This window comes from Mus caroli, unplaced genomic scaffold (assembly GCF_978045245.1).
Source record: "Mus caroli unplaced genomic scaffold, Mus_caroli_1 scaffold_11, whole genome shotgun sequence".
In the NCBI taxonomy this organism is placed as follows: domain Eukaryota; kingdom Metazoa; phylum Chordata; class Mammalia; order Rodentia; family Muridae; genus Mus; species Mus caroli.
This window is the reverse complement of record NW_028227266.1, coordinates 18,024,203-18,050,605: the sequence shown is the minus strand read 5'-3', so window position 1 is coordinate 18,050,605 and position 26,403 is coordinate 18,024,203. Positions and strand designations below refer to the sequence as shown.

At 49.1% G+C, this 26,403-nt stretch overlaps 1 protein-coding gene across 2 annotated transcripts; it reads left to right on the top strand.

Annotated features, from left to right (window-relative positions):
• Nucleotides 1-9,208: 9,208 nt before the first annotated feature.
• On the top strand, nucleotides 9,209-26,106 carry Raver1 (ribonucleoprotein, PTB binding 1). Of its 2 annotated transcripts, none has more exons than XM_029481388.2 (13): nucleotides 9,209-9,459; nucleotides 10,863-10,929; nucleotides 14,425-14,894; nucleotides 19,295-19,486; nucleotides 19,566-19,695; nucleotides 19,853-19,965; nucleotides 20,500-20,584; nucleotides 20,851-21,062; nucleotides 21,149-21,454; nucleotides 23,605-23,679; nucleotides 24,143-24,286; nucleotides 24,597-24,680; nucleotides 24,769-26,106. In XM_029481388.2, exons 1-13 carry the CDS (start codon nucleotides 9,241-9,243, stop codon nucleotides 24,913-24,915), a joined length of 2,244 nt encoding a protein of 747 aa, XP_029337248.1. In that variant the 5' UTR covers nucleotides 9,209-9,240; the 3' UTR covers nucleotides 24,916-26,106. The 2 variants fall into 2 exon arrangements, with proteins under 2 accessions (XP_029337248.1, XP_021028935.1); XM_021173276.3 differs by having other exon boundaries at nucleotides 20,497-20,584.
• The last annotated feature ends 297 nt before the right edge of the window (nucleotides 26,107-26,403 follow it).

The following is a 26,403-nucleotide window of genomic DNA, read 5'->3' as shown; positions in this document are numbered from 1 at the left end:
TCTCGTGCTGAGGCTCAAGAGATATCAAATTTCTGCTGAAGTGTGGCAGCAGGAACATGATACAATTGATGAAAATCTTTTGCAAGCTCCAGTGGGGTCGCATGAAAAATAAATTCCATGCGAGTGCTAGCGTCCACTAAGGCATTTCTTTCAGCCATAGGGCCTGGCAAGGTAGAGTGAGCTCGAATATGTTGAATAAAGAATTTATGTGTTCTTTTCCAAATCAATTTTTGTAACTCTAATAAGATGGTGCACACAGGGCTGGTGGGTCTAATGGGTCCTGCAATCTCTAATGCACGCACTGCATTTACTACATAAGCCAAATCAGAGACTAGATTAAAAGATTCCTTAAAAGCTTTGAATACTTCCAACACAATTTTATATTCAGTAAGTTGCGGGGTGCCAGGATTGTATTGAAAAAGAACGGGTTTTTGAGAATTAACTACATAGGCACCAACACCTGTTTTAGAACCATCTGTATAAATATCCAATGCACCCGATATGGGTTTAGATGCTGTGACTTTGGGGAAAATCACTGGATGTTCACTAAAAAATTGTAGCAAAGGATCTTTGGAATAATGATTATCTAATTCCCCATCAAAACTACAGCGCAATAGGGCCCAATCATCTATCAAAGAACTTAGGATCTGTATTTGATTAGCATTATAAGGTGTAATGATTTTCTAAGGGGGTGCTCCAAAATGTTGAATACACGATTTAATGCCCAAAATCGCTAATTGAGCTACAGCAATGGGATAATATTCAAGGAATTTGTTTGATCTAAAGCAAAACGTCCTAAACCCAGAAGCATGTCTGCATCCCAATGTCTCTGAGGATCTTGTCCTGTGGCTAAATTTGCTGCTGCCTGACTGTTTGCATATTCATAGGACAAGGACTTCCAGTCTAAATACTGTCTGACAAACAAGCCCGAGTAATATTATTCCAGTCCCCTGGGGTGAAGCAATATCTAGCAAGCGCCTCGACCTGTGCAACTACAAAAGCTGCACTCACCCCGTAGGTATGGACTGACTCAGCCAGATGCTTAATAGTTTTAAAATCTATTGGCTCATGATACCGTCATCCCTGGCCATCTAAGAAGACAGGGAAAGTCAATCCAACTTCCTTCCAAACCTCTGGGCAAAATGAGGTACCTTGTTTACCAGCTTTTGTGGATTCCTTTTTTCCTGTATACTCAGGGTTAAAAGGTGGAGTAGTTGGCACTTTCGATTTTACTCCTTTGCCAGCCGACACCCCCCCCACTTTTTTAAAGGATTGGTTTTGTATGACCAATCTGGATCATACCTATCCCTCTCATACCGAGCTGCCTCTTCTTCTAGGTCAACTTCCTCATCTTTATCAAGCTCTGAGTCACTGGAGTCAGAACTTGCTGAACTTATTGTTAAGTCTTTTAATGGGGGATATATTTTTGCTATTTCCTTTTCTTTCTCATTATTTCCTTTTCCTTTTGAATTTGCCTTTTCTCTCTCTTTTTTGCCCCTTTTCTTTCTTTTGCTTATGTGTTTCCTATCTTCCTCTGACATACTTTCTTGTTGTTCTGTAAGAATTTTCTGACCTGCCTTAACTGCTTCTATCAAACAAAAGCAGAGGCCAGAAATTACAAAAAACGAAACAACAAGGATAAGAGCTACCCACACTGGGTCCACAGGCGAGAAAAACATATCTCCCCCTTTTTTTCTTTTCTTTTTTTTTTTTTAAAGATTTATTTATTTATTATATGTAAGTACACTGTAGCTGTCTTCAGATATTCCAGAAGAGGGCGCCAGATCTTGTTACGGATGGTTGTGAGCCACCATGTGGTTGCTGGGATTTGAACTCTGGACCTTCAGAAGAACATTCGGGTGCTCTTACCCACTGAGCCATCTCACCAGCCCCATATCTCCCCTTTTAACCGGGGATTAATTTGGGAGACTTATCGGTACCGCCGTTCCTCAGCTGAAGAGTTCTGAATCCACGAGATCCTGGGGTCCCTGTGTGAGCCACCAATTTGTTGCACCCACCTTGTCCGGCAAGGAAAACGCAACACAGTCGGATTCTTCTCAACAGCTTTATTGCAGGAATGCCTCAATGCTACGGGAACCCCGGGCACCCAGGGAGGACTCCTTATATACACCCCAGCACAGGGAAAAGCTTTGTGTTCTCCTGGGATTGGTCAGTCTGCCCGCACCTTAATTTGCATGCACCCACTCGGGAGGAGTTGGCACAAGATTCGGGCTAGCGCCTGTGCAGTGGTGTTGTTTACAGTCACAGTGTACTGGAAACCGGCGCCATCTTTTAGGCATCGGCTGCCTACACACATAGCTTTGTATTTTCAAAGAAAAAGATATATAACCTGTTTTCTGCCCAGAGTCCTGAGAATGGAGGTGGCTAGTAGCCTGGTGGTCCCTGTGCTGTCTGTAGGGCCAGGGCACACACAGTTCTCCTAAGCTCCCACAACCAGGACCGGAGGGGGCTAGTAGCTCAGATGACCTCTACATTATCTGTGTGACAGAGATCACACCAGAACTTCCCCCAGGCCCTTGTCATAGCACACGGAGCCTATCTTTAGAACCCATCTTCATGAAAGAAGTGACAAGCACTTTGAGAAGAGTTTCAATGTCATTATGTCTCCTTGTCCCCATAGGATTTTGTTACACCAGAAAACATTTCCATATTGTACTGTACTTTAAAATGCCTAAAATAAACGGCCTGCTGTCAGACTCTCGAGTTTGAACCAAGACCAGCTACTGAGTCATGTTGAACTGGATTTCTGCATGCCTCGCGCAGATCTCGGCTCATTGCTCTGCCAGCCCTGGTGTTTGCAGAGGCCTCTGCAATCTGTGGGCCACCAAGATGACTCAGCAGGTGAAGGTGCTTGCAGCCAAGCCTGACAACTGAAGCTTGATCCCCAGGATAGATCGGCATGGTAGAGAAAACCTTGCACCTCTCTCTGATGCTCACACACACTGCACTCCCATCCACACATACGTGGTGATTAAGTAAATGGAGTTATAAACATTAAAGCTGTGTGCAGTGCTGTGTCCCCTTAATCTTAGCACTCAGGAGGCAGATGCAAGTAGATCTCTGTAAGTTCAAGGCCAGCCTCGTGATTATAGTGGGTTCAAGGCAAGTCAGAGATACACAATGAGACCTTGTCTCAAAGATAAAATAATAAAGCCAGGCCTGGTAGTACATGCCTTAATCTCAACACTTAGGAAGCAGAGGCAGGCAGATCTCTGAGTTCAAGGCCAGCCTGGTCTACAGAGTAAGTTCCAGGACAGTTAGAACTACACAGAGAAACCCTGTCTCAACCCTTCCCCTCCCCCAATAATAATCATATAAACAGGCAAGAGAATAGGGTCTGGAGAAATGGCTCAGCCATTAAACGTTAGGCTCACAACAAAAAGGCAAGCATAGAAAGTTAGATGTGGTGGCATTGCCTGTAGATGCTTCTGTTGGGGAAGCTGAGGCAGGAGGATTATTTGAGCCCAGCTATTCAAAACCAAGTAGCACAGCAAGACCTTATCCCAAGAAATTAGAAGAAAAAAAAAGAGAGAGAGAAAAGAACAGCAAACAGCAAGGCACATTGCTCTGCACACGGTGACCAGTCTGTGATTCGTTTGTATGTAATATGATACAAAGTGTAACTGCATGCTTTCCATGTGTGCATGTCTCATGTCTATGTGCATCTCTTTGTGTGGCCATGTAAATGACTATGTAGGAGTCTCTATAAATGTCCGTATGTTCCAGTGCATGTGCGTTTATATATGTGTATTCATGAGCGTTCCTGTTAGGACATTTATGTCTGTGAGTTGTCTCTCTGTTGATTCTGCACTCCCAACCTCATTTTTGAGACAAGGTCTTAGGTGGACAGGCTGCCAATGACTTCATTGTACAGTGGAAAGGATGTCCTTGGATTAATGTCTTCCTCCAACCCTGACGCCCCTCCCTCCCACTTAAATTACATTGACTTGTGTGTGAGATAGTGAGATGGCCAGAGCGCCTGGTTTAATAGTTACTGGGATAAAACCCAGCTCTTCCTGAGTCCCAAGCAAGCATGCTACCACTGGAGCCGTAGTCTGGGTCTCTCTTTTCGGTTGTTTGAGGCAAGGTCTTGCTCTGTAACCCAGACTAGCCTAGAACAGGTGATCCTCCTGCCTCAGCCTCTGATGTGCTAGAGACACACACTCTAACTCAGGCTCTGTCGGTTCAAATCACCTCACTTCGCTGATCTGTTTTCCCATCTATAGCAGGAAAAATAATGAGGGCTCATTAGCTGCTTGAAGTTGTTTGGCACCTAAACAGTATATGGAGGGGTGCACAGCAAATTAGTGATGAATGTTTGCCTCTCTCTCTCTCTCTTTCTCTGTTTTTTTGAGATGGGAGATGGGTTTCTCTGTGTAGCCCTGGCTCTGTAGAACTCACTCTATAGATCAGGCTGGCCTTGAACTCAGAGATTCACCGGCTTCTGCCTGTTGAGTACTGGGATTAAAGGTGTGCGCCACTTTCAGCCTCTTTTTTGTTTCTTATAGCAATGGATGTCAATCCTATAAATGGTCATCTTTCCTCTACTGTGATGTCCTTGAAAACTGAGTATCTTTTATCTTAGTGCCAGGTGCAAGGCACAGGAACAAAAGGAAATTCTCCTTTGACCTCTGAATGTTTCCTGGAGTAACTGGAAAGGAGCGGAGGACACAGCTGAGCAGCAGGAGTCCCTGCCTAACACTGCCCCTGGGAGAGAAGAGCTGGGAGAGAGGCTCTGCCCCTGCCTAGACTACCCGTGAGAGGCCAGGCCATGGCTGGGGGTGTGCCTGTGACAGCATGTTTAAAAAGAAAGAAAAGCAATTAGCCGGGCAGTGGTGGCGCAAGCCTTTAATCCCAGCACTTTGGAGGTAGAGGCAGGCAGATTTCTGAGTTTGAGGCCAGCCTGGTTTACAGAGTGAGTTCCAGGACAGCCAGGGCTGCACAGAGAAAACCTGTCTTGAAAACAAAACAGGGGGCTGGAGAGATGGCTCAGCAGGTAAGAGCACTGACTGCTCTTCCAGAGGTCCCAAGTTCAATTCCCAGCAACCACATGGTGGCTCACTCACAACCACCCATAATGAGATCTGACACCCTCTTCTGGTGTGTCTGAAGACAGCTACAGTGCACTCATATAAATAAAAAAGAAAGAGAGGGAGGGAGAGACAGAGAAAGAAAGAAAGAAAGAAAGAAAGAAAGAAAGAAAGAAAGAAAGAAAGGAAGAAAGAAGGAAGAAAGGGGCCAATTCACAGTTTGCAGCAGGCACACCCATTTCCTCCCTGTTCTTGTGCTGGGGTCTCTAGACTTTGTGTTTGTCCTTTTCTACGGGGCTCCTTGAGGGTGCTGAGCTGCCCCACTCCATTCCCCTGCCAGCCCCCAGAAATCTTGGAGACATTGGTAAAGGAAGGGGCTTGCTTGTAGATGGTGGGTTTTAGCTGAGCCATGAAAGTGGACATCCAAGACCTCCCAGGCTTCGGGAAGTATAAGCACGTCTTGGGCAGGGCAGCTCTAGAAGCAAGGGCAGAATGAGTATGGAAGTGGCACTGGGGTGGACTCGTGAGAAAGGCCTTGTTAAGGCCCTGCAGCTGTGACACGGGTGTGCAGGAGGCAGGATGGAAGAGCCTGTCCGTAGGAGGACCCTGATTAGGGCTCCTCTGTTTCTGTGAATTGTTATCCAGTCCTCCACATCTTCCAAGCCCCCCACTATCTTGGAGGTAGGGACATGGAGGCTTATAAGACTGCTTTCTGGATGGTCTGTTTCTGGCTTCCGAAGCAGCTCCAAATGATGCTGGGGACAAGATGCTCAACACTATAGTCTAAAGCCATGGGGACATGCTCAGGCCAAAGCCACTGCCACAACCAGACAGAATGAGGGAAATGTCAAACAGATGGACAGATGGTCTGTAACCTGTGCCTCAAATGCAGAAGTATGGAGGCCTGGGAGCACTTGACAGTAAGAAAGACACAGGGCTTCAGGAGCCATACACGTAGGGCCCACGAGGGTAGAGACAGGGACAGGCCATAATGGAGGTGTGGCTTGAGCCATGGGAAGGTCATGGAGTCAGTAGTTCCTGAGGTATGTCTTCTCCTTTAGGTTTCCCAGGGCCTATTCTAAGCCTGAGCAGGACTAACATCACAGAGCTGTCCATGGTCCATGGGACTTGCACACTGGTCATGCTGGAAAGTGATTCTGCCCCTTCTCTTGGAAGCTGGCCCAGCTTCATCTCCAGATCACCAAGAGGAACAATGGGCATGTCTTCTGCAGTGCCACCCTGGAGATGGGTGGCTGACTCCTCACAAGAGCACCACTGTCCACCTGCATGTCCTGTTGAGTTGGTCATTCAGACCTTCTAAGATCTCCTCCCTCTGTCCTTGCTTGGGAAATCTTGACTCTTCCCTGGCCTTAATATCCTTCTATGGATATCTGGAGTGTCTGATCACATGGTGGTTTTATAGATTGCTCCAAGACTGATCATGCCAGCTGGGCGTGGTGGCGCACGCCTTTAATCCCAGCACTCGGGAGGCAGAGGCAGGCGGATTTCTGAGTTCGAGGCCAGCCTGGTCTACAAAGTGAGTTCCAGGACAGCCAGGGCTATACAGAGAAACCCTGTCTCGAAAAACCAAAAAAAAAAAAAAAAAAAAAAAAAAAAGACTGATCATGCCAAATGTCCCCAGCACTCTGTGTTACAAAGGTAGGACTCCTACTCTAAGCGTTACAGCTCTGAGGGGAAAGGCATCTTGGCAGTCAGAAGTCAAGGAATACCACAAAGTCACACACACAACAAACCTCATACAAGAGATTTATGGGAAAAGTGGCTGCCTTTGCTCAGGAGACCAGAAGCTAAGAGCTGAGTAAGAGACAGGCTTTATATAAAGAGGCTTTCCAGGATGTCTGGGGTTTGGTGGGATTTTGTGGCCTGATCTTTGGACAATCTCAGGAATTGGTGGGATTCTATTGCCTGACCTTGGTGTTTTTTGTTTTTTTAAATCTCTGTTGTAGGCCAGGGCTTGGTTGTCTGGGGCAGGGCTTGGTTGTCTGGGGCAAGGGCCTGGCCATTTAGACACCAGCGGTTAGGACCCACCTTTAGAGTAGCCAGGGGGCAGGGCCTGGCCACATGCACCTTGAGGGTTTTACAGCACACCTTGCAGTGCCAGACCCAGGGCCATGAGCTCCGAAGCTCTGGCATGAGGGCACCAGGCGTGAGGGACCTCATTACTTGTCAACCTAAACCACGACGGCACCTATCACTGCCAGGAAACCGGCCCAAGGCAAGGCACAAGAACACCTTGCTCAGAGTGACTGACATTCAAGGTAACGGAGGAACCTGTACAGTCTACAGGGGCAAGTTCAGCGGGAGCCCAGGGCACACATATGTACTTGGGTCTCTCTGTGCCGATCAAGGCCAGGATGGCCAACATCACTATAGGGGTGTTCATACCCCTAGGGATGGTGACCACTGCAGTGGCATCAGTGTACACCCTCAGGATGTAGAACCAGAGTGACTGCTACAACTTGAGAAACAGAAGTACCTCTGTGTCTCTCAGCACACTGTAGTCCAAAGATACAGCCCAGGGAAAGTTGTCCTGAGACAGGGGAAGACGAAGGTCCAGACTGAGAGGAGGACTGGGCTGTATCAAGTTCCAGATCAATAAAACCTTCAAAGACTGGAGAGATGGCTCAGCAGTTAAGAGCACTGACTGCTCTTCCAAAGATCCTGAGTTCAATTCCCAGCAACCACATGGTGGCTCACAACCATCTATAATGGGATCCGATGCCCTCTTCTGGTGTGTCTGAAGAGAGTGACAGTGTACTCACATTAAAAAAAAAAAAATCTTTAAAATAAAACTTTCAGCATGATAGTGCACACCTTTAATCCCAGCACTCTGGAGGCAGAGGCAGGTGGATCTCTGTGAGTTCAAGGCCAGCCTAGTCTACAGAGTGAGTTATTCCAGGACAGCCACAGAGAAACCCTGTCACCACACACACACACACACACACACACACACACACACACTAACACTTGCCCATATACTTCCTGAAAGTGGTTTTCTGGTGCTAGAGAGATCCATGTCTGTCATTATAAACTGCTGACCTTCTTTCTTTCTTGTGTCTTTTGCCAGTTCCTTCCCCAGCTCCTGTTTAATCTTTTGCTTCCTGGGCTGTCTATCTCTACTACCCCTACCAAGTCCGCTGGAAATGAAACTCAGGGGTTGCCATGCTTAACAGTTAGTCCTTTTTTTCATTGTTTTTTGAAACCCTGACTTACTATGTAGACCAGGAGGCTGCTTAGGCCTTCAGAGTGCTGAAAATAATGCCAGTATTTGTTGTTGTTGTTATTTGGTTGTTTGGGTTTTTTTGTTTTGTTTTGTTTTTTTTCGAGACAGGGTTTCTCTGTATAGCCCTGGCTGTCCTGGAACTCACTTTGTGGACCAGGCTGGCCTCGAACCCAGAAATCCACCTGCCTCTGCCTCCCAAGTGCTGGGATCAAAGGCGTGCACCACCACCGCCCGGCTGTTGTTTGCATTTTGTTTTTCCTTTTTGAATCAGGTTTATCTCAAACTTGAGTTGTAAAGTATTGAATGACTTTGAACTTCTGGTCCTGCAGCTTCCATTTTGGTTTTTTCGAGACAGGGTGTCTCTGTGTAGCCCTGGCTGTCCTGGAACTCACTCTGTAGACCAGGCTGGCCTCGAACTCAAAAATCTACCTACTTCTGCCTCCTAAGGGCTGGGATTTAAGGCGTGTGCCACCACTGCCTGGCAGCTTCCATTTCTAAAGTGCTGGAATTGCATGCGTACATCAGTACACCTAATTTTTGTCTGTCGTTTCATTTTCTCTTTTGAGACAGGATCCTCATGAATTTGATTTCCGTTGTAGCTGAGGATGATATCATAAGATCTGCCTTCCCCTTTCAAGGGCTTAGATTACAGGTGTATGCACCAGACCAACCCTTTAGGTGGTGTTAGGTGGTGTTAAGGATTCTCGCCTGCCTATTCTCAGGCCTGCCTTGTAAGGCGGTTCCTTGCTGCAGCTCCGCCCTTTTACTCAATGGCCCAGAGTCAGGGGAAGGGGGCAACGCTCGGGCTGGTTCCAGCCAATACGCTGAAAGGGGCCGGGCGAGAGGCGGGGCTTCCGCCAACCAATCACTACACGCGCCCTCCTTGCCGCTCTATGTCGCTCCGCCCTGAGCTCGCTGGTCCCAGAAGGCGCCGGGTTTCCCAAGATGGCGGCCGACGTGTCCGTTACTCACCGGCCGCCGCTGAGCCCGAAGGTGGAGGCCGAAGCGGAAACTCCCGAGACCGTCGATCGCCGGGCGCCCGAACAAGAGTTGCCGCCGCTCGATCCGGAAGAGATCCGGAAACGCCTGGAACACACTGAGCGCCAGTTCCGTAACCGCCGCAAGATACTGATCCGAGGCCTCCCGGGGGACGTGACCAACCAGGTATGGGGGGTGGGGGTGAGAGCGTGGCGGGAAATACCACGGTGCGCGTGCGCGGGGGGGGGGGTTGGAAACCCGGCGGTACCAACGCTGCTGTGAGTGGGGGCTTTCCCCAGTGTCGTATCCTCTCCCAGGGTCATGAAACATTAAGAACGAAGTGGAAAGGGCATGGTTAGGAAAAAGAAAAAAAAAAACAAAAAACACTTTAAAGTGCTGGTCGACGTTGCTAGGGGCGACCATCAGACTTGGGAGAGGCCAAGTGGTTGAAGGTTGCAGGTAGTTGGAAGGGGCAGGCAGCTGTGGCCCTGCTGAAATATGTACCGGAGACTGTGAATAGATTGATTGAAATAGATTCCAACTGACCCATGCATATTCAGAGGGTTGTTTCCCTCCTCTGCCTTCGGGTGACAGGAGCTCAAATCTGGAAGTTTCAGAATTAAGAGCATTGCTTTTCTTATCAAGCATACATCCACACCTTTTAGAGGTAGACCCGGAAGTTGGAGCTGCATCCCTCAAATGCCTACTAGAATTGATTTGGGAAAATGAAGTCTCCCTTCGACATGAACATGAACATGCCGCGGTGGGGGGTTGGGATGTGTATTCTATGGCACTTCCCTGTGGCTAATCTTGTCTGCCGGGAGTGCCCTTCTATTGGGAACCCATGTAGAGCAGGGTGTGCAATGCTCTTTGGACCCAAGAAAGTGGTATCTGTGTTGCCCAGCCCGGTGGTGGTGGGATAGGCCCTTTCTGATTGCTGCTAAATTGTCTGCTCACTGGCTCACCCTAGTACCCCCTGCTCTATAGGCACATGGCTAGTGAAGGTGCAGAGGTGTTGGGGAGCACAAGAAAGGACCAGACCTGGAATAGACACCTGTGTGCATGGTGTCGTGAATATCTGGAACTGCCAGCCCTATCTCCTTGGGCTCATACACAGGTCATTTGGTGCAAGGAAGCCAGGCAACTTGCCCTGGAAGCCAGCATTCAAAACAGCAGCCCTGTCAACATGAGGGAGTTTGGGTGGCCCCTGCACCCATACAGTGTAGGGTCAGATAAGTGAGTGGGGTCCCTGGTCAGGTAGCATGCCCCCTGTTGTCATGATAGTTTGTGTGTTTCACTTCTTACAGCCTCAGCTGTTTTCCTCTTGGAGAAAATGGCTTCATAATTAGCTGTGGATGTGTTTCAACCTTGCACGGGGGAAATCAGACAAGTTGGGCAGCCTCCTTGAAGGCGTGCAGTTTGAGTTATTGGTGTTCCTAGCATGTAATCTGCAGTCTTGCCCTGCACAAGATAGATTGTAGAAGATAGCTGTATGGATAAACAGCTATTCATTTATCTGCTTATATGGAGGGTCCACCTGTAGGCGGGCTTGCCCAGTGACTCCCCGGCTTCTGCTTGTGTCTCTGCAGGAAGTACATGACCTCCTGAGCGACTACGAACTCAAGTACTGTTTCGTGGACAAATACAAAGGGACAGGTTTGTGGGCCATGGATGGACAGGGCAATTATGACATGACAGTCCCCAGTGGTGACAGGACCTGGCTCAGCATCTGTTGTGAATTGTGGGTCCTGTGTTGTGTCAGAGGAAACAGATCCTTTTTCTGTCTGTCCGTGTCTTAATTTTTTTGAGGCAGGGACTCACATGAAGCTCAGGTTGGCCTTGAACTCCTAGAGATCCACTTACTTGCTTTTGCTTCTTGAGTACTGGAATTAAAGGCGGGCACCACCCACCCTTGTCAGTTCCTTTATCTAGTGTGAGTGTGTGTGTGTGAGTGAGTGTGAGCATAGGCAACCAGTGTGGAAGTTAGAGGACAATGTTCTAAAGTCAGTTTCCCCTTGCTGAGGCAGGATCGTGGTTCTGTCTTGCTGTACATTCTGGGCAGTTCTCCTATCTTAGACTTTGAGGAGGGCTGTGATGACGGGTGCATAGGAGAGCATGCATATACTCATGAGAGTCTGGGGCTGGAACTCGGGCTTAGGTATGGCAGCAGACTCCATTTTCCAGCCTTCTTCTTTCCATTCTTTGAGGCATGGATTTAGGCTGTAGCCCAGATTGTCCTGGGGTTCATGGTGTGGCCAGTATCCTAAAGCTTGTAGCATTCCTTTAGCTTGTACCACTCCTTTGTCTTTTTTATGTTGTAGTTTTCCTTATTTGATGTGTATGGGTGTTTTGCCTGAGCACCATGTGCCTGTTTGGTGCCCACTGAGGCTGGCAGAGGGCACCAGATTTCATGGAACCAGAGTTAAAGAGGGTTAAAAGCTGCCATGTTGGTGCTGGGAACCAAACCCCATCCTTGCAAAAGCAGCAAGTGCTCTTTAAGTGCTGAGCTCTCTCTCCAGCCCATTTTTGGTTTTGGACTTTAGGTTTTACTTAAAGCAGAGTCTCATATAGCCCAGATTAGAGTTTATTTATTGTATAAGTGAGATTGGCCTTAAACATCAAGACACCCTCCTGCCTCCACTTGCAAAGTGCAAGGCTTGTAATCCATGTATCAGTGTGCTCAGCTCCCCACTGCTCTTACTTGTCTCTTCCTAACCCAGGCCCACTGGGCACCCTACTCTGTCATAGGCTGAGGCGCCCCTGTATGGAGTGGTCAGCCCTATGCCCTTGGGGTAAGACTTGACAGCGTTGCTTCCTCTGTGAGGCCATCAGTGAATGTCTATGCTTTCCTGCATTGTGCCAGGTGTTTAGACCATGGAGCACCTTCTGACAACTTAATGTGGAGAGGAATGTGCCCCTTCTAACACCTACCTGACAGGCCAGGCAGTGGTTAAGATGCTGGCCATTGGAGGCATGGTCACAGGTTGGAATCTTGGTCTGTGTTTACTCTATGGGATTGTATATGAGTAACAGCAGTGGATGCAGACTGAGTGTGCCTGACACAGACTGCTTAGAGCACAGCTGCTGAAGGCTGGGGAGATGGCTCAGCATTTGTCAGATACGCATGAGGACTGCAGTTGGAACCCCAGCAGCTACAGGAATGCTGGGTGGGCTGGCCTGATGACCCACTTGTAATAGAAGTGTGTGGGAGGTGGAGCCAGTCTCCTGAACAAGCTGGGTAGGTAGATTAGCCAAATTAGCAAGCATTAAATAAGAGACGACCTCTACCTCTACCTGTGCGTACACTCACTGTAAACATGCATGCACACCTGTTTACCATACCCATACACATGCAAGAAAAAGAGTCTAGGGATCAACAAAGCAAGCAGACCTGGTGCAGGCCTCCCGCCACAGGGCTTGGAGCACACCAAAAGCCAAGGATATTTAAGTCCCTTTAGAAAATAACATGGTAGGGTGTGGTGGCACACAGCTTTAATCCTCACACTTGGACGGCAGAGATAGCTTGATCTCTGAATTTGAGGCCAGTCTGACCTATAAATCTAGCCCAGGTCAGCCAGGAAACAAACAAACAAACAAAAAGGAAGCAGAAAGCAAGCAAGCAAATACCATCCTGGGAGCAAGGGAGATGGCCCAGTGGGTAAAGCTGTTTTGAAAGTTGTGCTCTAACGTTGGAGGTAGAGCATCAGAAGATCAGGCTACCCTTGGCTACATAATACACTTGAGGACAGGCTGAAGTACATGGGACCTTCAAAAAGGAAGAAGGCAAAATGAGGTTATGGGATCAAAAGCAGTAGGGGCACAGGGGTACAGAGCCAGGATCTAAGAGAGGAACTGGCTTAGGTTGGGTAGGGCAGTCAGGTAAGTGGACAAAGCTCAGGCAGGACAAGCCTGGCAGGCACCAGAAAGCAGTGCTGAGTGTTAGGGGAGCTGGGAGCACGCAAGCTGGGCCGCCTCAGGAGGGTCTCTGAACAAGGCTCCTGTGGCTGTGAGATGGGTTGTGAGTGAGGAGACCAGAGGGGCAGAACACGGCTCTGGAGACCAACTACTGAGTATTTGTTGTATTCTTGTGTGTGTGTGTGTGTGTGTGTGTGTGAGCGCACATGTGCATGTGTGGTTTACTAGAGATTTCATTTAGGACTTCTTGAATGCTAGGAAAGTGCTCTACTGCCTAAGTACATCCTTAGTCCTTATCTTTGTTTTGTTTTTTAATTTTGTGGTGCTAAAGATGAACACTTTTAATTCCAGCCTCAGGTCTCATTTGTGTTTTTTGAGACAGTGTAAGTCACTATGTACCCAAAGATGACCTTGATTTTCTGATAACCTTGGTTTAGTCTTGTGCTGAAGTGACAGGCGTGTGCTGCCATTCCACAAGATAGAACCCAAGGCCTCATACGTGCTAGGCAAACACTCTACCAACTGAGCTATTCTCATCCCAGCCCTTGGGTTTTTATAGCCCAGGCTGACTTTGAACTCTGTTCTCCTGGACCATGTTGCAGATGTTGGGATCACAGCCACAGCCTGGCTCTTGGGTACTGATCTGGTTCTGTTGATTCTCCACCAAAGATGGTGGGTGAGAGGGCTAACCTACTCCCATTTGACCTTTAAGAAGCCAGAACCATTAAGAGTTTGGGGCTTGGGGGCTGCAGAAATGGTTATGAGTACTCACTCCTATCCAACAGTTCTGAGTTCAATTCCCAGGCACCCACATGGCAGCTCATGCCTGTCTGTGGCTGTATTCTGGTGTGCAGATAAAGTACCAATATACATGAAATACACCAATAAATCTTTTTAAAAATAAAAGAGTTTGGGGTTGGAGCTCAAGTTGGTTCAGTGACCGAGAGCACCGGCTGATCTTCCAGAGAACCCAGGTTCGATGCCCAGCACCCACATCATGGTTCACAACCACCTATAACTCCAGTTCCAGGGACTCTAAAACCATCTTCTGGTCTGCACAGGTACCAGGCACATATGTGTTATGGAGAGATGTCAGAGGGACTGGTGGAAATGCAAGGCTCCAGCTGACTGGACTGTGTTTTCCAGTAGTAGTTGATGTTCTGTTCACACCTGGTTTAGAGGGCCCAGGGTAGAAAGACAGGGCACTCTGACCCCAGCTTCTCTCCTACCCTACAGCTTTTGTGACTCTGCTGAATGGGGAGCAGGCTGAAGCTGCCATCAACACCTTCCACCAGAGCCGCCTTCGAGAGCGGGAGCTGTCAGTTCAGTTGCAGCCTACCGATGCTCTGCTGTGCGTGGCCAACCTACCACCTAGTCTGACACAGGCACAATTTGAAGAGCTGGTGCGGCCCTTTGGCAGCCTGGAGCGCTGCTTCCTAGTGTACAGTGAGCGCACTGGCCACTCTAAAGGATATGGCTTTGCAGAGTACATGAAGAAAGACTCAGCAGCCAGGGCCAAGTCTGACTTGCTGGGCAAGCCACTGGGCCCACGCACACTGTACGTGCACTGGACAGATGCTGGGCAGCTGACCCCTGCATTGTTGCATTCTCGGTGCCTCTGTGTGGACCACCTGCCACCTGGCTTCAGCGATGTGGATGCCCTGCGCCGGGCTCTGTCAGTGGTCTATACCCCCACCTTCTGTCAGGTAGGTCTTGGGTCATTTGAAGCAGCTGTCAGCTCTGAATGGGGCTCTTGGGAGATGCTCTGGGATATGGTGGTTAAGGGCATAGGTGTAGGAATGGTTCAAAGATCAGAGTGCAAATCCTCCTTGGCTCATCTCACACCCTCTTATCACTCACATACTCATTACTTAGATCATGTAGCCCAGGCTAGCCTAGAAACACCATCTTTTTGCCTTACCCTCATGGTTGTCAGGGTTACTGGTAGGAGGCACTTTGCCTGACTCATGTTTGTTATTTTGTTTTTTGAGATAGCCCATACTGATCCTGAACTTGGTATGTAGCTGAGGATGAGCGTGAATTCTAGATTGTATAGGTTCTACTTCTCAAGTACTGAATCATGCTTCACCATGCTGAGTTATGTGGTGTGGGGATTGGAATTCCTTAGGGCTTCCTGCATTCTAGGCAGTATACAGCTCTACCTGCTCAGCCCCAGCCTCAGCTCCCATCACAGTGTCTTGAGCATCTGTAGCCAAGCCAGGCATGGAAGAGGCCAGAGTCATGATGACATTCAGCTGGGCTTGGATGGATTTCAGCCCTCCTTGGTGTTGTGGGCAAGTCTGTTTGCCTGCACCTTACTCTGATTTCATCTCCTCTACCTCTTTTCTAGACATATGTAATTATGGCTAGCCTGGAACTCAGAGATCCACCTGCCTTTCCCTCTTGAGTGCTGGGATTAAAGACATAACACCACAGGACTTAGTCTACATAGGCTAAGTATTAAAGTATCTTAAAAAATAACTTGTACACTTATTTATTTGTATGCTTCTGTGTATATGTGCATACAAGTATACACACAATGGTACCTGTATGGTGTTGAGAGGAAAATTTTCAGGAGTCATTTCTCTTATAACCATGTGGCTACTGGTGATCAAATTGAGTTTGTGAGGCTTGTGTCTTTTTCTACTGAGCCATCTCTCTGCCTTAATGAATGGTTATTATAAAGGCTTCTCCTTCATTCTTATGTCCCCATGTATTTATTTTGCTAATGCTGGGAGTGGAACAGGCCTTGCCCAGCAAGTGCTTTACGCCAGAGCTATATCCCACCCCGTCCTTAGATGCTTACTGAGCAGTTCTGAGTCCACCTCTGCAGGACACAGTTGGGTTTGGTGCTCTGAATAGAACATGGGCTTGGGACTCAAGACAGATCAAAGTTTGCGTCTCCAGTTCTCAGTTCAGAGTTCATGTGGTCCCAATCACGTGGTGACCCTTTTGTATCTGTCTCTGGGGTTTATGAGATGGTCACAGTATGTGTTCATGTTAGAGTGCCTTCCTAGAATCTGCCAGTGAGAGGCTAGTGTGCCTAAGCTGTGGAACACCTGCCTGGCATGTGCAAGGCCCTGGGTCATCTTAGCTCAGTTGACAAGGCCAAGCCTGATGACAGTTTGATTCCTGCTCCCTACATGGTAGAAAGAAAGAACCAACTCTCAAGTTGCCCATGACACATGAACGCACATAAGATAAATAAAATGCAATTTCTTTTCTTTTCCTTTTTTTTTTCAAGTAATAAAGCACAGGGCATATACATACCTTTTTACTTATTGTATTTTTGGTCTGTTTTTGTTTTGTTTTAAAGAGAGGGTCTAGCTATATAGCCCTGACTGTCTGGGAGCACACACTGTAGACCAAGCAGACCCTGAACTCACATGACTCTGCTTTCTGGGTGCTGGAATTAAAGGCGAGAGTGAGTGAGTGTGAGTGGGGGGGTAGGGGGACTACTGTCTGAGATAGGTCAGGCTCCCTACCCCTGTTTAGACCTAATTTTAAAGATAAAAAGCCTCAATTCTTTATACATCTATGCATGTATAAATCCTCCTTTCTGTGGAGATTAATATCTGTGGGTACTTATGGCCCCTTTTTGTATAATTATCAAGGCCTAGGTTTCCACTATCTGAGATAGGTCAAGCTATCTCCTGTTTATGATCTATAATTTAAGATCAAAAACCTAAAAGTATTTACCTATATATTTAACTTTAAAAAGATTGCCTTCTACTTATTGAATAAGCCTATTTCTCAGCTCTACATTTGTTATACCAGACTAAGCAATCCCAAAAATCCCATATAGACTTTTTTTTTAATATAATCTCTCTAAATTCTCCCTTCTTGCGGTTATTTTCTGCATTTGAGATCAAGGACTTGGATTTCTTTATTTTATGTATATTTAAGAACATTGAAACGATTACCATTATACTCCCTTGACTCCTTAAAAACAATTAAATCAAACTTTATTTATCCCTATCCTTTGATCATTTGCTTGTAGGAAGTAGGCTTTGTCCATCATCTGACTCTTTCTCAGAGCAGCCAGCCTGTCTTTGTATAGCAGGGGCTCCCAGCATCTCTGAGCTAAGGCTCTCTAAGGCGATAGAATCCTTTTAGAAGGGCCTGGGGTAGTTTTGCAGCTTGTGTGGGAACCATGTGATTTGGCTTGACTTGCTGAGAAATTCTCCCCTCAGACTTATATATCATTTGTGTGTGTACATGTATTCTATCCAAGAATCTTTAATTTTTAATCGTGAGTTCTTGCCCCACATTGGGCACCATCTGTAGTGGTGAACTAGATAAGCTTCTTTGGCTCCCAGCAGGTTGCTATTTCAGCCACCTGCCAGAGCCCTCTGCATTCTCAAATGAAAGACACTCTCATGCATGCACACGCAGTTAATTCTGATAGGCCTTGACTAGCTCAAAGGCTGGAATCTTCTAATTCTTTCTGAGGCTAGCAAACACTCTCCTATGGTGTTCCCAGTGTTAACATCCTTTAAAATCTATATTTCATCTCTGCTACCCCAGACACAATCTGGGAGTAGCCGTTAGGACCACTTACCAGAATTCTTACATGGCTGGTCATCCTACTCCCCTCTCATGGCGATCCTGCCTCTTCCTTTCTTCCCACCTCTCCCAAGCCTGGGGATAAGTCCTGCCCCTGTCCTGTTTAGCCATTGGCTGCTGGCATCTTTATTTACCAGTTAAACCAAATGGGGGCTGGGTCCCTCAGTGTCTTATAAGTAGTCATTCATTAAGCAGTTTTTGGGACCAAAATTAACATTATAACACAAGCAGTGTTTGGCCAAACCCACTTCACGTGTGTCATTGTGCCTGGCTGAGATGCATGCCTTTAAATGCCAGCACTGCAGAGATAGAAGCAGAAGCTCTCTGAGTCCAGCTCAGCCGGTGCTGCATAGTTTCCCGTGTCTTTAAAGAAAGAAAACTGCTCAGAGGGGTCCACTGGCCTGGGCTCTTATGCAGAAGAGTTGCTATGGAAACATACTTGGCCACTGTTTTCCTGGGCCTACAGCTAACTGCTGTGGTTATAGGGGTATGCCAATATATCTAGCTTTTCTTCCTCCCTCCTTCCCTTCCTCCTTGTCTCCCTCCCTCCCTCCCTTCTTTCCTTCCTCTTTAGAGACAGTGTCTGTCTCTCTGTCTGTCTGTCTGTCTATCTATCTATCCCAGCACTGAAGGTGGGGGTGGGAAGATCCCTTGCTGATTTCTAGCCTTGTCCAGAAAAATGTGAGCCCCTAGTTTAGGGAGAGAGCCTGCCTCAAAGAAATGAAGACTGAACAGAAAACACACCCTCTCAAATATACCAACTTTTTTTCTCTGAGGCCTGGGTGTGATGGCATATGCCTTTAATCTAGCACATAGCCGGCAGAGGCCGACAGATTTCTTTGAGTTCAAGGCCATGCTGATCTATCAGTTCCAGGTTAGCCAGGGCAACACAGTGAGATCTTGTTTTAATAAAAAAATTTAAATACAACATGGGTAGCATTGGACTAATCTAGCTTCCATCCATTTTCACTCCTGGAACATACCTGGTCTGAACTTCTAGATGAAGGTTTTAGGCTCAACAAACCACTGGGCTCCTGTGGAGGAGGCTGGTGAAATAAAATAGCTCTTGCTGTGACTTTAGTCTCTCTGTGTCTTCACTGGCACCATGACTTCCACATTCACATAGTAATAGCAGCCTTGAATAACCAGCCTGTAGTTCCTGGCAGGCCTGGGTGCGCCCTCCCACGTCAGCCCCTTGCCACACAGTATCTGTGGCCCAAGACATGTGTTCAGGGCAGACTCTGCAGCCATCTCTTACCTCCTGATGTTCCTGGTAGTCCCTGTCAGAGTTTGTTCCCAGTGTGTTAGCACAAGTAATATAATAGCTATGGGTGCGATGTGTCCTTTCTCTGCCCTCTGGCTAGCCATGTGGCCTTGTGCAAACTAACCTAGGGCCTCTGTTAGCCATTGCACAGATTTAGTGGCCAGTTAATGGACGAGTGGCAAGGAGTCAACTCTCCCCAGGGTTCATTATGTGTTTGGGGTCAGCGTCTGGTCTCTGTGGTTACTTACCTGGTGCTCATAAGTAAATCTCTCACAGCTGGCATGTGGCCAGGATGGGCAGCTAAAGGGCTTCGCGGTGCTGGAGTACGAGACAGCAGAGATGGCAGAGGCAGCACAAGAACGGGCAGATGGCCAGGCCCTGGGTGACAGCCACCTACGTGTGTCTTTCTGTGCCCCAGGTCCCCCTGGCCGCAGCATGCTAGCAGCACTCATTGCTGCCCAGGCCACGGTGAGTAGAGCACTCCTTGAACACCATTGTCTCCCTTCTGTGGGCTTTGATCTGAGCCACCCTCTGGCCTCTTCCTCAGGCTCTCAATCGAGGCAAGGGACTCCTGCCTGAGCCAAATCTTCTGCAGCTATTGAACAACCTGGGCCCATCTGCATCCCTCCAGCTGCTCCTCAACCCTCTGCTTCATGGGGGAGCCAGTGGCAAGCAGGGTAAGATAGGCCATGCATGGTGGCAGGGGTGTCATGCAGAGCTTCCCACAGGCAAGACCCACCCTTCCCTGCCTGGACCTTTCCACCATCTGTCATGCTGAGAACCTGCAGTTGTGCTGGGTGGTGACTTATCACAGAGCATCGTGTTTCCTTTCAGGTCTCCTGGGTGCGCCCCCTGCTATGCCACTGCTCAGTGGGCCTGCCCTGTCCACTGCACTGCTGCAGCTAGCCCTGCAGAGCCAGAGCCAGAACCAGAGCCAGAGTCAGAAGGTAACAGCCTCATATTGGGGGCAGCCCCACCGGGCTCCTTTTCTAGCCCACCCCTGTATGAGAAGTTACATTTCCCTCTGCTCTGGAGAGATCCTGGGCCTGGTGGCCAGGGCATGCCTACCTATACCTGAAGTGACTAACTAGGGAAGCCCAGCCTTACTTACACAGCTGTGGTGTAGTTACCCTTGGTCAGCAATGTTCTGTGATGAGCAAGGGGGCTGGATGCTAAGGACTGTCATTGGGTATGTGTGACAGTGGTGGATTTTTTGGAGTGACAGCCCTGACATGCTCAGTATATCTCCAGTGCATATAGGTCAGGGCCTGGTATATACGCAGAGCCTGTAGGCCACATGAGTAGGTGATGGGTGGGGGTGGGGTCACAGGTGCTGGAGGGCTCCCTATGTGTGTCTGCCTGTGAGTAAGTTTTGAGTTGGTGATACTGGGCATTGTGACTGCCAGGACTCTGGGTGTCCCGTGTCTGCTTCCCAGGCCATATTGTCCCCACCCTCAGCTGACTGTGCTCTGTTCTAGAAGCCTGGGATCCTGGGCGACTCACCTCTGGGTACCCTCCAGGCCGGGGCCCAACCTTCCAACTCCCTCCTTGGGGAGCTGTCTGCAGGTAAAGTCAGACCCTGCCACTCCACCTCTCTAGACATACTGTTCCCCTCCCCTGTGGCCTTGGGCAGGTTGCCTGCTCTGCCTGGCTGTTCTGTCTGTTGCTTTGGTGCTCACCTTGTGGGGCAGCTGGCAGTGTCTTTGAATGCTGGCACTCAAAGAGACCCTGCATCTACCTCTGAGGCACAGGGTTCTTGCCTGTTTCAGGACCATGGGTAGAGTGGCCCGTCAGGGCTGGGCCCTTAGCTGACACCTTCTTTTTCTCTTTAGGGGGGGGCCTAGCCCCGGAACTGCCGCCCCGCCGAGGGAAGCCACAACCCTTACTACCACCATTGCTGGGTCCCTCTGGGGGTGACCGGGAGCCCATGGGTCTGGGTCCCCCAGCATCCCAGCTCACTCCACCCCCAGCCCCTGTGGGGCTCCGAGGCTCCAACCATAGAGGCCTCCCGAAGGACAGTGGGCCCCTGCCAACGCCCCCTGGGGTAAGGTGCTACCCTACTTCCAGCCTCCCCTACTTTTGAGGTCTCCTCTACCCAGGTCCCTAGCAAAACCAGCCCTCCTGTTACAGGTCTCACTGCTGGGGGAGCCCCCAAAGGACTACCGCATCCCCCTCAACCCCTACCTGAATCTACACAGCCTGCTTCCATCCAGTAACCTGGCAGGCAAGGAGACCCGGGGCTGGGGAGGCTCTGGGAGAGGCCGCCGCCCAGCTGAGCCCCCCTTGCCTAGCCCTGCAGTTCCTGGTGGAGGCAGTGGTAGCAACAATGGCAACAAAGCCTTCCAAATGAAGTCCCGCCTGCTCAGCCCCATCGCCAGCAACCGCCTGCCCCCTGAGCCAGGGCTGTCTGACAGCTATGGCTTTGATTACCCCACAGTGAGTACTGGGCTGCCCTGTATTCTGCCTCTCTTAAGGGTGGCCCTTTGCACCTGTAGAGCAGGTTCATCTGCAGACTATGCAGTGTGAGCTTTCTTGGTCCAAATATCCAAAATGTGAAAGAAAGGTATCCGATGAGATCACTCAGTCACAGGCATGAGGGCCTAAGTCTCATCTCAGAATCCACATATTATAAAAGAGGTAGGGCTGTAGTGCTTGTAACCCCAGTTCTGAAGTGGCCCAAACAGGAAGGCATCTAGTCTAGTAGGTAAACTCTAGGCCAGGGGAGACATCCTATTTCAACTGGGTTTGATGACAAGGCAGGAAGATAGCTGTGTAGTTTGAGGCCAGCCTGGTTTATAGAGCAAGTTCCAGGCAAACCACAGCTGTATAGTGAGACTTTGTCCCGAAAAAGGTGGACAGGATTGCAACAATCCTATGGATCAGCATATGGATCCTCAGAGCCTGTAGAAGCTGGGCAGGTGTGGCAAGTTACCTGTAATCCTAGGGAGCAGCAGGTGGGAATGGCATCTCTGCAGGGAGCTGATGAGCTAGACTAGTGGGACCGGCAAGCTCTAAGTGCTCCAATGGATACAGTGGAGAAAGATCCTGAGGTCATCTTTGTCTTCCATACTTCCATACATCTGCACACACATGAATACACTGGCCAAAAACTATAGAAAATATGTGGACAGCTCCTGAGCAACAGGACCCAATGCCTCTTGCTTCTGTACACACACACACATTCTAAAACATACACAGTCTCACACACATACATACAGTCTCCCACACACATGCACACACATCAGTACATAGTCACACACACATGCACACACAAACATACATACATACATAGTCTCACACACATGCACACACATCCATACATAGAGTCTCACACACATGCACACACATACATGCAGTCTCACACACACATGCACACACATTCATGAAAGGGGCAGGTGTTCCAGCCTGAGCTTCATCCAAGCTTGAATTCCAAAATTCTTAGAGACCCTGTATGACTGCAGGTGGGACATATTACATCTGACCTTTGTGAGTCACAGCTCACACTGTCAGCTAGGTGTTGTGCCAGCAAAGTGGAACCGGGAGGATCAGAAGTTCAAAACTGGCCCAGGCTACATGAGACCCTCAAAAGCAAAAGAAAATTAAAATAAAGGTGTGGGCTGGTGAGCTCCCCCAACTGCCAGCGGTGCTTGTCTTCATGTCCGGAAACCTAAACTATTCCTGGTCCCACACAGTAGAGGGACCTGCTTCCCCAAGTTGTCCCCTCAGTGGCATCATGGTACACAGAGGCACAAAAGTGTCATTCAGTATGTAGTGTGTTTCTCATTGAACTTAGACAACCTCTCTGCCCCCATGTCTCTCCATGGAGTATTCCGAAATCCAGGGCAGCCAAGGAGTCAGAAACACTCTTGAGTCCGGGGACTTCTAATAAAGGTGGCTGTATTTTCTCTAGTGTCAAGTGGGTAGTCAGGAGCTTGTGGCTGATACCCTTTCTTTCCCTGAGTCTCCTGTCCATCTTTGTCTCAGATTTTAGTCCCTGCTAGCTTTTTATTTGGTTTTGGAGTTTTTTTTTGTTTTTTTTTTTGAGAAGAACTCACGTAGCCCAGGCTATTACACTATGTAGCAGAGATGACTCTGAAAGTCTTAACCTGTCTCTACCACCTGAGTGCTGAGATCTCAGGATTTCTCCATCATACCCACACTGGAGCCCATTGGGGAGGAACCAACAGGCTGGGGAGTCAAAGAGGTGGGGCAGGTCACACTATATCACACATACAGTGCTGGGACAGATACCAGGGCTTCATGCATCCTAGCTGGGAAGGTGCTTTGCCCAACTCCCAAGACATGCCTTCTCCCTTGAGAAAGGGCTTAGCGTCCTGTCTGTCCATCTCTTCCCATTTTGATCACAATACACAGTCACTCCACAGCATCCATCCCTGGGGTCCAGGCATACCTGACCCTTGGACAGAGCACACGTCTGCTCTGGCTTCGACTGGGCCATCCCATGAAGCTCCTGCAGGCCCAAGTATGGGTCATGAATCCCTAGTGTTAACTGGTGTAGAACTGGCCCAGGATAAAGTTGGCATACACCAACCCCCTTCTCCCATGTTTCTACCCCTTTAATTTAGGATGTGGGACCTAGACGACTCTTCTCCCACCCTCGGGAACCAACCTTAGGGGCTCATGGCCCCAGCCGACACAAGGTAAGAGCCTGGATACCCTGTGTGTTCTGCAGCATATAGTATTGGCTATGTAATAAAGTGGATATAGCAGTCAGCACTAGCTGTATAATCAGAAGTGCTTTCCCTTTGTAACTGAACTCCACAAACTGGTGGCAGTCTTCCTAGGTTGTCAACTCAAACTTCGAGGTGCAAGCATTTACTCATCACCTTCAATGGGGCAGTAAGTGGTTCCCTGGGGGCTCAGCAGGGGCTCACCCCATGACTCACACAGGTGGTCAGTCATCTGTTGAAGTGAAGGTCACTGGCTCAGAGCATGGTGTCTCCCTGAGCCACTCAGAGCTTATCCTCTTGTGGTTCAGTCTGAATTTGCTACAGTGGCTGTCGGTCCCAGAGGTCCCCAGAAAATAAACATGGACAATCTGAGTCATGGTGGGCAAGGGTTCCTGCCATGGTTTTCCTCACTCAGCTGAACCTTTTTCTGCAGATGTCCCCCCCACCTAGCAGCTTCAATGAGCCCCGAAGTGGTGGAGGCAGTGGGGGACCCCTCTCTCATTTTTACTCTGGCTCACCCACCTCCTACTTCACCAGTGGCCTACAGGCTGGCCTCAAGCAGAGCCACCTGAACAAGGTGAGTCTGCCCTACAAGGGACTGTGGTCTCTAGGACCATTGGGATGCCAGGCTGTGTTGTCTGTATGTCTCTGTAGCCTTGTCATCCAAGGGGTCTCGGCCACAGCTCATGCTGCAGTGGCTTTGGCCCCTCTGGTTCCCACTGTTGAGCTTCCCCTCATCTCAAGTTGGCCTAAGGTGTGGGTGGTCTTAGCCCCAGATGACAGATGAGAGACAGCTGGATTACCACCAGGCTGGATTACCACTCATAGTTCTGAGTTGCAGGTTAGGTGGCCGCAGGGTGACCTGCCCCACCTCTTTGACTCCCCAGGCTGTTGGTTCGTCCCCAGTGGGCTCCAGTGAAGGGCTCCTGGGCCTGGGCCCTGGGCCCAATGGTCACAGTCACCTGCTGAAGGTACGGGCAGGAGGAGGGGAGGCACAGGGCTGGGTAGCCCTGGCTCTAGGAGGCCACTGACCTGGCCCCCCTTGCTGTCTGTCTCCAGACCCCACTGGGTGGCCAGAAACGCAGTTTTTCCCACCTGCTGCCCTCACCTGAGCCCAGCCCAGAGGGCAGCTACGTGGGCCAGCACTCCCAGGGCCTCGGCGGCCACTACGCGGACTCCTACCTGAAGCGGAAGAGGATTTTCTAAGGGGTCGACACCAGAGATACTCCAAGGGCCTGCACCAAGTTGCTTTTGGGTTTTTTCTGGTATTTGTGTTTTCTGGGATTTTATTTTTATTATTTTTTTTTTATGTCCTTTCTTTGGGTAATAGAGAAATCTCTGCAAAAGACTTTGCTGACCAACCAGCTGGAGCTCAAGGAATGTGGGGTATCTGGGGCCACACCATTACCTGTGGGCTTGCTCCTGGAGCCAAACCCTGCAGCCTTAAGAGAGAGGGGCCTGGCCTGCTCTCTTTCCCTCCCTAGCTCCAGGCCTCCTCTCCTGCCTCGTCACTCCTGTGTTCTGGCCTCTTGAGTGCCTTTGGAGGTGTCTCTGACCTGTAAGGATCAGAGACAGTCCCCGTTTTTAAACTTCGACAATTGACTTTGATTTCCTTTTCTAATTTTTATTATTTTTTAAAACAACCAGGATGATGATCACCTCTACTCCCCCATCCCTTCAGAAAAGCCCCAAATTGATTCTTTCAGGGTCTGGCCTGCCCAGGCTGTGTTCCACACGTGCAGGTTCCAACAGCTTAACCCTATTCTCTTCCCAGTCATCTGCTGCAGGTATAGCTGTCTCATGCCCCTGCCTGCCTATTCTGGCCAGTACCCTAAGCCCCAAGATCTCCAGCCCCTGCCCCAGTATCCTTGCCTTCTGATGCCTTAAAGTTGGGCCACAGGTCCTACTGGGTCAGAGCCTCTCAGATGCGGAGCTCCAAAAGCTCGGCTCAGGACCAAAGAGCTCTGGCCTAGGGTTCATCCTTTCTCCAGGTGTCTGCCCTGTGGACAGAAGGCTAAAGCCTTGATCTTGGCAAACGACCCCTTTTGCCCAAAGCCTGGATGCAGAGACCAGTATTTTCTGCTGGCTTCAACAGTCTCCCCTGCTGTCTGTGAAAGGTGACCATTGTACCCAGGCCACTGGGCCTCTACCATGTTCCCTCAAACCCAGGTCATTACCATCCCCAGGGTGGATCACTGGAGCAGACCTCCTCTCTGCCCATTTGAGGGGACCTAGGGGCTCTGCCCTTGGCCAGCTGAACCACCACCAGCTTCCCTCCCCAAACATGATAACCCAAACCCACTCCAGTGGGCGTATCTCCCCCCCTCACCCCACCCCCACCCCCTGCACAGACCTTTGCTGAATTAAAGTTTGTAAGTAAACGGTTTAAAAAAAAAATCAGAGCTGGCTGGTTCTTGATATAAACCATGGGCCAGCAAACTAGCTCAGCATTCTGGTAACAACACAGACAGCCTGAGTTTTATCCCTCTGCCCCAAATGGTGGAAGGAGAGAACTGACTCCCTCAGATTGACCACCGACCTACACACATGTCACAGATGGGCTCATACAACCCCTAAAATATAAGTTGGGCTTGGAGGCCAGCCTGGTCTATATGAATTGCTTAGTCTAGAGACCTATGAATTTCTCAGTCTATAGAGACTACAAACAAACAAATTTTAAAACTTGGTTGCACA

Bases quoted from the DNA above. Each gene is read 5' to 3' on its own strand.
- Raver1 (XM_021173276.3), top strand. From the start codon at position 9,241: ATGGCGGCCGACGTGTCCGTTACTCACCGGCCGCCGCTGAGCCCGAAG. The intron at 19,696-19,852 runs GTAAGATAGGCC...GTTTCCTTTCAG, and splicing joins GGGAGCCAGTGGCAAGCAGG to GTCTCCTGGGTGCGCCCCCT. The intron at 23,680-24,142 runs GTAAGAGCCTGG...CTTTTTCTGCAG, and splicing joins ATGGCCCCAGCCGACACAAG to ATGTCCCCCCCACCTAGCAG.